Source organism: Eptatretus burgeri, chromosome 6 (genome assembly GCF_056783735.1).
Source record: "Eptatretus burgeri isolate ZD-2024b chromosome 6, Ebu_testis_v1, whole genome shotgun sequence".
In the NCBI taxonomy this organism is placed as follows: domain Eukaryota; kingdom Metazoa; phylum Chordata; class Myxini; order Myxiniformes; family Myxinidae; genus Eptatretus; species Eptatretus burgeri.
The window spans coordinates 58,034,821-58,048,097 of record NC_140966.1 but is presented as its reverse complement, the minus strand read 5'-3'; the positions used below and the strand labels follow the sequence as shown (position 1 = coordinate 58,048,097).

At 42.6% G+C, this 13,277-nt stretch overlaps 1 protein-coding gene and 1 long non-coding RNA gene across 10 annotated transcripts in view; one reads left to right on the top strand and one right to left on the bottom strand.

The window, feature by feature from the left end:
- LOC147024860 (uncharacterized) overlaps positions 1 to 13,277 on the bottom strand; it is a 116,953-nt gene that overhangs the window by 60,111 nt on the left and 43,565 nt on the right. Inside the window, exon 1 of one of the 9 annotated variants that reach the window (XR_015059241.1) lies at positions 2,202 to 2,497. The exons of 7 other annotated variants lie outside the window; for them this stretch is intronic. This is a non-coding gene — a long non-coding RNA (uncharacterized LOC147024860). Of the gene's footprint in view, positions 1 to 2,201; positions 2,498 to 13,277 lie in introns of those variants that run through there. One more of the 9 variants, XR_015059235.1, reaches the window with a different exon arrangement.
- SLC6A9 (solute carrier family 6 member 9) overlaps positions 1 to 13,277 on the top strand; it is a 183,575-nt gene that overhangs the window by 162,521 nt on the left and 7,777 nt on the right. Inside the window, exons 13-14 of the mRNA XM_085885178.1 lie at positions 1,414 to 1,514; positions 8,150 to 8,320. Of these exons, the coding sequence (XP_085741304.1) occupies positions 1,414 to 1,514; positions 8,150 to 8,320 (272 nt within the window). The remainder of the gene's footprint in view (positions 1 to 1,413; positions 1,515 to 8,149; positions 8,321 to 13,277) is intronic.

Genomic DNA, 13,277 nt, shown 5'->3' with positions numbered 1-13,277 from the left:
GGATGTGCCTTTTTTAAGAGGGGGGCGGATGTGCCTTTAATTTGCATTTTAAGTAACTCTGTGTAAGTATCACAGCAGTTGTTACTTCAATGCAAGCGATAATTCGTGGAATGCATGTGAACATTCCATACGGGCATGCACTACTTCCGGATAGTGATGACTTACTGTATTCTATTTTCTCGATTTTTTATGCACATTTATAGATAAACACAATGCCCCAATCCAGTCGTCGTTTACGAGAGCGAAGGAACGGCCTGTGTGGTTGTTTGAAAGTTTTTTTTTATTTGCACATACGGCCACACACGTACGGCCACACACGTACGGGCATGCGAGAGCGAAGGAACGGCCTGTGTATTTGTTTGAAAGTTTTTTTTAATTTTTTTTTTGCATGTACGGCCACACACGTACGGGCACGCACTAGTACTGATAATATGGGTAGAACAAATTTCAAAATTGTTTTTTTGAAAAAAAGAAAATTTCTACGAGATCGACTACCCAACAAACATATCAACGGAAATACTGATAATAAGGGTAGAACAAATTTCAAAAATTTTTTTTTTGAAACAATTTTTTTCGACTACATCGACTACCCAACAGACAGACAGACAGACAGACAGACAGACAGACACACAGACATAACGAATATAGTGGTAACTCTGGCTAGTGCTCGTGAAACAATATTATTAACATTGCCTTGTTTTCTCAATTCAAACTTTCACCACCATACTGTACCAATGTCCATACACCCCCTTCCACTCTTACTCATGTCTTGTAGAAAACATTTAACTCTGACTAGACGACCCGTGAACCCGTTGGGTTCCCGTTGTGACAGCGGTTGATGAAAAAAATCATTTCAAAAATATAAAAAGATAGCTCCACGAACTATACTACGGAGGTTGTTTGCATTGATCAAATACTCCCGAAGAGTACTTGACTGAAACGGGAATTGATTTTATAATAATTTTTTTCTTTGCCCAATTTGAACGAAACTTGATACTGCACACAGCAGGCGAATGGTTAGTAAGGTGGCCCTAAAATTTTTGCCCTATCGTGTACCGTTTTGGCTGTATTTTGGGAACATATATATATATATATATATATATATATATATATATATATATATATATATATATATATATATGAGAGTTTTAGTAATATATCGATGAAGTTCCCTCCTTCATGCACTTCTTGATTTTCTTAAATTATTTTATTTCATCTTTATGAGATGTGGGATATAATAATGTTAATATATTTCCATGAACATACTGATATGCTTGTTTTGGAAATCATTGGCAGAAGCTTCCACTTGTAACATATTCATCCTTCCCTCGTTTGTTCGTATTTTAATGAAAAATAATAGATTGTTATAATTCAAACAAGTATCAATATCACTTGATGCATACCTCCTAACAGGATTTCGGAACTATTTTATGGACGTGTCCATGATGCTGAAGCGCGAACCACCATTCTTCTTCAAAATCTGCTGGTGCCTCATCTCCCCTGCTATCATCTTCGTATGTTTGGAACTAAACATTATCATTTGAGTTCATAGGCATTGGCTTAGGCAGCTAAAATAGTCACCTGAAAATATAAGAAATGAATTGTGTGGTGAAGACATTGGTCAGGCTACTCTAAACATGTGAGATATAAATAATACAGCTCAGATTGGAGATTATTGGAATACCAGTCTTTGTGAAGGTGTGTTGGTCTGCATCGTCACATGAGTTCAAGAATGGATTTTATGAACTGAATGCCAATAAGAGTATGCTAACCACCATGGGAAGTGAGGTGAGACTAAATTTCACTCGAGACCTTCAGTGCCAAAGAGAGTCTCATCATTGCCCTCTTTTGCTGTTACAAATGGAAAATTAATGCTCAAATGTAAGTTTCAACTCGCTCCCTATCGTGGTTAACGCACTTATCGGTAATACCGTTGATATAATCTATTGTTTGATAAAGGTTGTTATTTGATAGATTGCCGGTGGAAGGAAAGCTGTGAGTGCGTGAGGTTCTTTGTGTGTGGGTCAATCAAGATCATGAATAGTATTAACAAGTGAAATCCTTCAATACAGCGTGTGTGGTGAAGCAAATGAGTACACTAATGTTAAAATATGCAATTTATGCTTTTTCAGTTGAAAAACAAATAAAAAGCGTACTTAATATTTGAAATGTAAAAATCTTGTTATTATTGTGATAAGCACCTTCATATATAAGAGAAGGAATGAAATCGTTCGATACAGCATGGCAGGCAGCCGCAAAAGAATGAAAGCATAAGAAAAGCTTAGCTTTCAGCGTTCGACGATCGGCGCGAAATGCAATGGTGGGTGTAAATGACGTCTTTCGGCGCGAAATGCGATGGTGGGCGGAAATGACGTCTTTCGTTCGTTCGTACATGAGAGGGGCGTGTTTCTTCGTTTTTTTTCCGTCAAGCAATAAATTAAATGGTTTTCACATATATAACACATTAGTTTCACAAATTTCCATTGAAATACTCGGGTATTTTCATAAATTGTCGCCATTTCCGTCGAGGTTACGCACTGCATCTACCGGATGGCCGTCATTGGCTGTCTTGAGGCACGTGGGGGGGGGGGGGGGACACCGGATACGTGGTAGACGCCGGGGACATTTCAAACTCGGTGCAATTGTATACAGCGCACGCGCTGTAATAACCAATTGCAATAAAATGGATTTTTGCATTGCATTATCTGGATTATATTTGCCATTATGGTGTATAAAATGTGTCGGTATGGAGTCGTGGCTTCGAGTAGATGGGCAAAATTTACTTCTTGTGAATCTTTTCTTGTGTCCATGTGTATAACCGAAATCTCCAGAGAATAGCCACTTCGACTGATAAATAAAGATGTCGGCCAATAAATATGACACACACACACACACACACACACACACACACACACACACACACACACACACACACACACACACACACACACACACACACACACTCAATTTATAGCATTTGTAATTGATTTTTAACTGATGTGAAAGTTTTCATTTATTCTTATGATGATGCTCATCAAAACATTATGGTATGATTCTGACATTGAAGATAAATAAGATTGGTAGGTTGCATATTTATATTTTTGGGTTGTTGCCATCTCCCATGGCATTGCATGTCAGTGGTCTCTCTGTTTTCTAGTGCCTCCTTTCTGATCTTTCACCACTCTCTACTCTTTCTATGCTCTGCCGCCCCCCCCCCCCCCCAGTTTTCTGCAAGAGCACGTGATCTGGTGAAACTCCCAAATTACAGAATCACCGCTCACCTCCACTCATTTGTTCATCTTTTTCCCACCTGTGGAATTAACTTCCACAGTATCTTCAACCTCATTCTTCCCTCCAGGTCTTAAAGACAGCCGTTCGCCACCATTCCCCATCCAAAAACCTTGATATTTTCCATTCCAGTTAATCTTTCCCAAGCCCACCTCTTTCCAAGTTTCCAGTTTTTCCTTCCTTACACTTCAGCTGTATCCATCTTATTCATGACTTGCGTCTCCCCTAGCCCTCATTTCTCCCCACATCCATTATTTCTCCAAGTTTTCCTTTATTTTTCTATCACCACTGCTCGTTCTATTGTTCCTTTTGCGCTGTTACATCCTGATCACTTCTATGTTCTAGCTCCTCCACAATCCTCAACAATGTATACAAAAAAATTATACAGGGAATCCATGACTGATGCGTTTAGAAAATCTCTCCTTGATGTGATATTTAATCAGCCAAGTTTAATTTCCCATTGATTTTGAAAACCCTCTATTTTTTGCAGATAACCCCACTTTATATTATTGATAATTCTATGCCACTGACAGGCAAACATCAAGTGCATCAATTCTCAGCTAATCTATATTTGATTAGATGCTGGTCTGACAAATTGAACATATCTTTCAATCCTGGCATATCTCAGCCACACTTCATCACCTCAGAAGAATCGTCAAAAGAACCCACCTATCCATTTTTGTAGTCAGCCACTGGAAAAGGAATATTCTCCAAAGTGTCTAAGCCTCACGATCAGCTATGGCCAGCTTCCACTTGACTGTCTATGTGGCACAGTTGGCTCTCAAAGCTAGCCACAGACTGGAAAGAATTTCCAAGTAATTCAATAAAAAAAATCACAACTACTCACAGCCTACAAAGCTTTCGTATGGAATTCATTCGAGTCCTGCCCTTACCTATAAGCTGGTGCCACAGCATCTCATATATCCTTCCTGGAATATGTGCAATGTAAAATTCAACATTATTGGCCTCTCCCCAAATTAACCAAAGCACAAGACCTGTTACTCTCACATCACAGACAGTTTGGTGGCTTCTCTGTTATGCCTCTCCTCCCAGCTAGCTCTTTCTGCTGTCTCAGATCTACAACCTTACCCAGCAATTTGAGGTTGCACGGGTTCTTCCAGTAATGCCCTCCTGGTTAAACTCCCCAAATCCAGGGGTAATGCACACTTCAATCTCCTTTGTTCCTCTTTTAAAAAAAAAAATCTTTTATGCTCCTCTTTACCGTTCCTCTTTGAACATAAGGCTGTGTCAAATAAAGGACAAATAAATAACTCATCTCTGAACTGTCAAGCCACCCCATCCAGCAGCATTAGTTAATGGACATTACATATCCCAGAGTCCTTCACGACAAGTAGGTGAACAATCACCAGCACCGTTGCCAATTTTCAAATACCTGCTCTAACCTACAGGAGACATTGCACCAGATGCACAGCAATGCTCCCATCCAATGATGTCTGGTATGCGCCGTGTTGGAGGGGCTCGCTTCTTTACCTGTCGATCATCATCTTCATCATCATTGGAGCTTTCAGAAGTTTTGAAGTTATCAACCAGATCTTCTCCCAAAAAGGCTTCACAATAAACTCTTGCACATTTGATGGTTGTCTGGTGTTGGAAAAATGACCTGCAGAAACGTTTTCTTTACCAGGAGCCTTTTCTTCAGGTTCCATGTCTGATACGGAGTATCGATGCCTTCCACTTGCTGAATTGTTCGTATGAAGAGTTTTTGAGTCTGTATAATGTAAAATTCTCCTTTTTACCTTGTAGTCATACTCGATGCCATTACAGAAGTTTTGGTATGTATCATGTCCCGATTTGTGTCAATGACTTGGCAGGAGTGCTCAGAAATCTTGTGTACTCTTCGTAGCACTTATGATGGTACTTTAACTCAAGGGCAACCAAATCCTAATAGTCAATCTGTGGAAGCAGAATTGGATCTTCTTTTCACTGAGTTGCTTGCAGAAGTTGACCTCCGTGAATCTGATTACATCTAACCAACCTTATCAGTGACATCTTTCTTGAAATGTAATCTTGTTTATACTTGTTGGAATGGCAAAGTGCACATTCATCTGGAAACATTTGCCATCTGTTCCAAGTACTTGCACCATTCATTCCTTCAGACCTACGCACTCGTTTATCGTGGTGCTTCTCCAGTGCTTGTTCTCTGTCCCCTCTCTCCCACCGTGTAAATATTGATCACTCCCTGATCTGGATTCAGTTCCATCGGTAAACAAGAAAGAGCGTTCATACAGTAGACATAATTAATATGTTCCAATAGGTAATTGGTATGTAATTTAAAGACGTGCACACGTTCCAATTGTACCTATTTAATAGATATACTCCTTTTGACATGACGTTTAATTAGTTTCATTAAAAGTTAAAAACCATGTGGGCACATTGATTGGAGACTGCATTCAGGCCTTCGTTACCGAAAAGCTACAAGTTGTCAGTGACAAACATGACACAATCCTGACAATGGAAACTCAACTGAATGTGTTCATGATCAATTCCCTCCTCGAAGCCAAGTGAGGCAAACTTATGTTTATTTTCTCTCATGTTTTGAAAATCACCAATATGCACAAGTGTTGACAATCCGAACAACAAACTGAGCTTTGAACACAAAATGAATGCAATTGTTTGCATTAATTTGTGTTGAAAATAAAATAATTTCACTTGTCACTGACACTACATGTAAGCTTACATACGTGTAGCTTAGACTATCAAGAGTGGCCCGGAGTTAAACTTGACAGTGAAGTACGTGTCACATGTCACATTGAGCCCCAGATTTATTGGCCTTCCTCCTGACTTTACTGATATCACAGAAGGAATGTAACTGCTAATCGTAGCCTGTACTAGTATTGTCATTTGTCGGTTGAGCATTGATGCATGATTGTGTATCTTCAAAGTCTAAACCGAGATGGGCTCTGGGGTCTGTCACAACTTTGCTTTATTTGCAGTCATACAGCTTCCAATCAGTTGCAAAACTGACGAATTGAAGCCAGGATTCGTTGGTAAACAGAACTAAATTACTATTTATTGAAGAAACTCGTGGCTCGCAGACTTCCTCTCCTGTCGCAGTCAATGTGTGGCCCTAAATGGAGTTCTTTCATCCCCTCTTCCTGTCCAGGCTGGAGTTCCGAAAGGTAGCGTTCTGGGCCCTGCTCTTTTTCTGGTTTTCATCAATGATCTCTCCGTCTCTCTGGAAAATCCTCTACATCTCTTTGCCGATGACTCCACCCTCTGCCGTACCATCTGTCATCCATAAGACCGGCAAGCAGCAGCTTCTTCACTCTCTGCAGATCTGGGTAAAATCACAAACTGGTCCAACATGTGGAACATGTCTTTCAATCTGGACAAATCTCACACTCTCACTTTGTCTCTCTGAAAGGACCGTTTGGAACCCCCTCCTCCCCCATCCACTTTCTAAACAATCCTCTGGAAGAAGTCCTTTCTTTCAAGCTTCTGGGTTTCACTATCTGCTATGATCTTTCCTGGGAAAGCCACATTTCCAATCTGGCCTCCAAAGCCAGTCGTCAACTGGGCATCCGCCGTCATGCAAAGTCCTTCCTCGGCCTACCTGAGCTCTTGACCACTTACAAGGTTTTGTTCCACAGCCTGATGGAGTACTGCTCTCCCCTCTGGGCTAGTTCTCCTGCCTCCCACCTTTCTCGGCTTCATGCTGTGGAAACCAAGGCATTTCGGATCATTGGTATCTCCCACGATGAGGCTAAGTCTTTGGGTCTCTCACTCTCTCACCGCAGGCAGGTCGGTGGTCTTTCTGTCTTCTTCCTTCCCTTCTCTGCTCTCGCCCGCCCCCCTCCCTTGTTCTGTTCTGTCTGCGATTTGTCCCCACCATATTTCTGCAGAGTGCTCAAGGTCCGTCAACAACCCCCTTCTGGTAAAACTACCAAAATCATGAATCACTGCTCACTTTCACTCTTTCATTCCTCTTTTTCCCCGCCTTTGGAATAAACTCCCTCACTCGATTCAATCCCATTCTTCCCTCCAGGCCTTCAAAACAGCTGTTCACCACCACCTCTTATCGTCCCCCATCCAAATCCTCGATCTTTTTTAACTCCGTTAATCCACCCCCAAACCCACCTCCTTCAAATTCCCTGCTTTCCTTCCTGAAAGTTCCTGTAATTTCCATCTTGTATACCCCATGTTCCCCGCCCCATCCCTCTCCCTTCCCCAGATCTCCTCGTATCTCTGTTCCCCATTGTTTTGTCCTTCCTTCTCCCACCCCTCTTGTCTCATGCCCCCCCCCCTTGCTGTGCGTTGTATGTTAGCTCTCATACGAGCCTCAGCAAGGTATACAAAAATAAAAAAAAAAGAAACAATGTGCATAATGCAAAATTTTGACAAAAATTTGGCAGTCAACAGATGTGGGTGCCACCATATTGCCTTCATCAGTGGTCATGCCAGATAGAACGCTACTTGTGATTCCTTAATCATGCTAATTAGCTGCAGTTGTTGTACAATATTCTGAAATGCTTTTTCTGATTCGCCAAATTTGGCAAGGGAGTTGTTTACTAACATTTGAATATTCTTAGCCAGTGGGGTGTCATGTGATGGTGACATAACGTTGTTGCTTTAGGTTGGGAAACGGATTACCATCATACATATCAACATGGAATGAAGTCAAAGTTGGAATTAATGATTAGAATTAATAATTCTCATTTTTTGAAATTTAACTTGTTTCAGTTTTCAAAAGTTAGGCAATGCTTGCCAATGGCACAAATACCTGTAAAGGGCTGGTTGTTTCTTGAAGTTTTTGCAATCCTCCATGACAATTGTGGATTTATATTTTTGGCAAATTATTGTGATATTGCTTTTTGTCTCTGTCCCTGTATCTCTTCCATAGTTCATCCTTGTATTCAGTCTTGTGCAATACGAAACACCAACATATGACGGTCGGAAGTTGCCATACTGGGCTGAAGTTATTGCTGTCCTCATGGCCACCTCCTCAGTTATCTGTATCCCTGGCTATGCCTTGTATCGCCTCTGGTGCACACCTGGAGCTACCTTCATGGAGGTACGCCTTGATTCCAGCCCTATTGACTGCATCACGACCCTTGGAGTAGACAAATGTTTTGTGTTATTCACGGTAATCCCATAAAATTTCATAAAACATCAGCTATTCCCATAAAATTAGGAAATTAAACCTTTCATGAGACAATAACAAAAGTGGAATAAGGCAGTATGATGATAGAGAGCAGTACACATTTTAAAAGATATGTTTTCCTTCCAGTGTTGAGGTTCACAGAAGAGCAGAATAACACAGCCAGGCAATGGGAAAACAGATACATAGGGCAAAGGTAAAAGAGTGCGATGACAACATGTGAGCACCACACAGCATAAAGAGAGGAATTGCAGGAAAAAGGTGAGAACAGTGTCTCAGAGGGTGTAACAAAGCTCACTAGTGCAATGACTGGAGATCATAAGGCGGCAGTGGGCAACAGACTCAAACTCCTGCATGGAATAGCTCGAGACAATGGACTCAAGAATACCATTCCGCAGACAAGAAAAGGGGGTAATAAGGAATGGAGACTGACTGCCTTTTTAAAGAATGAAGGAACAGATGAGGAGCATGTTTCAGACAGATTTAACCAACTGCCACAAACTTTTTTGTGGAAAGTCAGAGACCTCATTTGGATCTCAGGTGGGCCTGATGCTGATTTGTGTTTTGACTTGAGGAGAGTAACAAGAAAATGATTCCTGCCAGAACATGTGTGACCTGGAGGAAGAAAAGCTGAGTGAAGTCATGAGAGGGCAGAAGGACCAAGAGCAAGATCAGAACAGAGCTGGTAAAATATTGCAAAGCCACAGAACTGTGTTCAGTGAGCAAGGAGCGTGCTGTGTCTGTCCGTCTGTCTGTCTGTCTGTCTGTCTCTCTCTCTCTACAGGCTGTAGAGCAGCATCATTGGCCGAGGGTGTGCCTATGTGATGGTGACATGTAACCCTGTAACTTGGGGCAGGAATTTTGGAATCTTGCCATGGTGCCAGCGATAGCTCACCTACTCTTCACGAAGAACACCAGGGGATTTTTAATGTCCAACAACTAATGTAGACAGCCATCCATTCATGTCCATCTGAGTTTAATGTCCGTCTGAGGGATGAAACACATTTATAAATCACCTTGCCTGTGAAACACTGGGATGACATTTAATTGCAGGGTCTGGATTCAAACCCAGGCTAGCCAGTTTAGAGGCAAGTGTGTGTACCTCTAGCCATCCTGTTAGCCCAGAAAGGAGCTGATCCTGAGTTTCAGCTTCCTGGCATGAGCTTCCAATGACAGAGGGCCATGCATTTCACTGTATGGAAGTGAGGGTGGGGCGAGGCAAAATTAAAAGCAGCAGCAACTGTCCACAATTGGGAGCCTTATTCCATGACATTCCAATTGAAGGTTTTATATACCAATATAAGATGAGGAATGCCAAGGAAGGACTTGGCCCTGTGGAGGGAAATTCTGAGATGGCAGTTTCTTTGGAACCAGGCTTGGAGAATATCTGCCCAGAACAGGTTATACTTTATAGTGGTGTCCATGAGCTGCAGAAACTGTATCTCTTCGAGAGGCTGACCACAGAAATATATTGGGGGAGTGTGCTTGCTGTCCTTATAGAGGAACAAGTAAGAAAATGAGTTTTTCTTGCATTAAAAGGCATGGTCTTTCTAGATGAGCAGTTGCATATTTTTTTCCAGATTGTCAGAGATGGATGTGACTGTAGCGCCTTGGAAATAGGGTAGAGAATTATCCTGCACAGAGTGGAATCATCTGCAAAGTGATACAATGGATTTTTCCAGGAACATGTCATTGTTGTGCATGAAAAAGAGGAACAAATGGGAGAGGTGAGCAGTGATCTTGGATTTACGTAGTTTTTACCAGAAGAGGGTTGATGGTAAACCGTGTGAGCCCTGCAGAAAACTGGGGTTGGACAAAGCATGAAAAGAGCAGAGGGTACAAGACCAGAAAGGAGGTGATAGAAGACAGGGAGACCACTGACCTGATTGCGATTGGGGAAGTGGTGAGCCCAGAGACTCAGCTTCAGCATGGGAGATTCCAATGATCTTGAAGGCCTTGGTTTCCACAGCGTCAAGTTGAGCAAGACGTGAGGCAGGGAACCCAGCCCATGGGGGGAGAGCAGTATGCCATCAGGCTGTGGATGAAGGCCTTGCAGGTTGATATGAAATATGCCCAAAGCATGTCCAAGGTGGAGTGATCTCAGTTCAGGTGTGCCAAGGAAGGACTTTGTGTGATGGAGGATGCCCAGTCTGGCTTTGGAAGTCAACATTGAAATGTGGTTTGTCCAATAAAGACCATGGCTGACAGTGAGACCCAGGAGTTTTAATGACTAAAGCTCCTCAAGAGAAATGTTCAGAAAGTACAGGTTGTGGACAAAAATCTGGAAACACCTGCGTAAATGAGGGACACCAAGCAACGGCTTCTGCACAGTTGTGGCCCATGTGTTAATGCAGACAATAACATCCCAGCATGCTTTGAGCCATGTATAACAATGCCAGCATGCACAGGTTTTGTTGCCTATAATTATGACTTGCATGGCTGCAAGAGGAGAGATCCACTCCACCCCTACCCAAAATCCCCCACCCGCCCACAGAGTACGTGTGGTCACCTAATGGTTTGATAAGCATGACACTGGTGTTATCTATATGTTATGGCCTACTCAGTCACCAGATCTGAACCCAATCAAGCATTTCTGGGATATTCTGAAACAACGCCTGAGAAAACATTTAATTTCCACCTCCATCACACAGGTGTGAGTCGATTGACTTTCTGATGGAAGAATGGTGCTGCATCCTCCTGCAGAATTCCAGATGCTGGTGGATTATATGCCATGGCCCATACAGGCCGTACAGGCTGCACGTGGTGGCCCAATGCCCTATTAAGTGACTTTACATTGGTGTTTCCATTGTTTTGTCCACTACCTATAGATAGGTGGGAGTTTTGCCAAACAGATGTCCACTACCTAAAGATAGGTGGGAGTCTCTCCTTTCAGAGAGAGATTGTGAGAGTATGAGATTTGTCAGGATTGAAAGATACATTCTAAGCACTTGACCAGCTTGTAATTTTTTAAGGTCTGAAGAGAAGTAAGAGGCCACAGCTCACTTGTCTGAAGGACAAGGAATGTCTTGGCAGAGGGTGGAGTCATCAGCAAATAGATAAAGATAATTTTCCAGAGAGTCAGAGAGATCATTGATGAAGAGATCAGGAATAGGACTGGGACCAGAACACTACCTTGGGGCTCTCCAGCTTTGATATGGAGAGGAGATGAAAGGATTCAGTAGAGTGCTACACATTGGCTATGAGAGAAGAGATAGTCAGTAAGCCATGCATGGAGATGGCCTTGGATGCCATAGGCAGACAGTTTGGAGAGCAAGGCAGGATAACAGACTGTATCAAAAGCTCGAGATATGTCCAGAGAGACGGCCCTGAACTCATGTCTGACATTGAGGGCCTCCATCCATTGTTGGGGAAGTTGAAACAGCACGTCCAAGGTGGAGTGATCTGGTTTGAAATCAAATTGGTGATCGGAGATGAGGTTGTTGGAGAAAAGGAAGGATCTCATATCAACTGTGATGATGGATTCCATTACGCTGTTGATGATTGGAAGATGTTGACTTTCACAGGCTATGATCAGTATGATCACAAGCATAACCAATTGGAGCAGAGGAAGAGTAAGAGAGATTTCTGCGAAAGTTCACCATCACCAAGTCCAGAAGGGAGGATATGCCATTGGGAAAAATCGGGCTTGGAAAGTTCACAGATCGAGTCAATCCTATGGAGTCACGGAAGTCCTTCACTGAAGTGCCATGGCTGGCTGGTGACAGAGGTACCAACACCCAGCCAAGTTGCATGGTGACAATTGAAATCGCTACATATGAGGAAGAGTTGGGATGAGTGGTTAAAAGTTTATCCATGTTGTCTGAGAGAGATATAGATGGAGTCGTCACTGTTAGGGGGATGGTGCAATACTAAGATGAAAAAGAGGTGGGAGCAGAGGGGAAGTTGCAGCCAGAGTTACTCCTGGGAGTTGGGAGGTCAAAGCTCAGTACAGGGGTAGTGAGAATTTGAATTAATGATGTAAAGCATAACTCCACCACTTGGGTGTGGTTCAGGCCAATCAAATTGTAGGAGACAGTAACCGGGGAGAGACACTAAGTAGTTTGGGACGTCCTGTGGGAGGAAGGATTCTGTTAAACAGATGATGTCTGGTTTATCGACAGTGTCCTGGATTGAGAGATCTGTCAGGTTAGAACAAAGATCTTGGATGTTTGAGATACACACAGTTAGAGATAGGGGGAGGAGGCATTGGGATGGTGCAGGATGGTTGGGGGTGGGGGGGATCTTTATTAGAACAAGGTGAGGCTTTTGTGGGTGGGGAGAGGGGGATGGTTTGAGTGTGTGGGGTGTGGGGGAAGGTTTATGTGAGAGGTGCGGGAGAATAATTGTGTGTGTGAGGTGCGGGGAAAGGTTTGAGAGTGAGTGGTGTGAGGAAATGTTTGAGTATGTAGGATGCATGGGAAGGTGAAGGTTTGTATGTGTGAGGTACAGGTGAAGGTTGGACTGTGTGGGGGAATGTTTTTGAGGGGAGGGTGAGGGGGAAGCATTTAGGGGGTGTGGTGAGGGGTAAGCATTGAGAGGGTGGGGTGGGGGTGGTTGCTTTTCTTGATTCCATATTCCCAATTTTGACAGATGGAGATAAAGATCATGGTATGGGGGATTGGAATGCTTGTTAAAGATATGGAGAAATGCTGCACTGTATGAGCAGAGATGAAGGGAGAGGAGGAGGTTATGGGAGCGTTTTTTGGATGAGCTGCAGAGCAGACAAAAAAAAACTTCAGAAAAATCCCTTTGAGGAAGAAGAGAAAGAAGAGACTTGTATCATGATGAAGAAGTACAACATGTGCAGCAATAGTGAAGAAGAAATAATGGTTGAAATGCATTCTTAAAGTGATGTTTTTTAAAAAAAGAA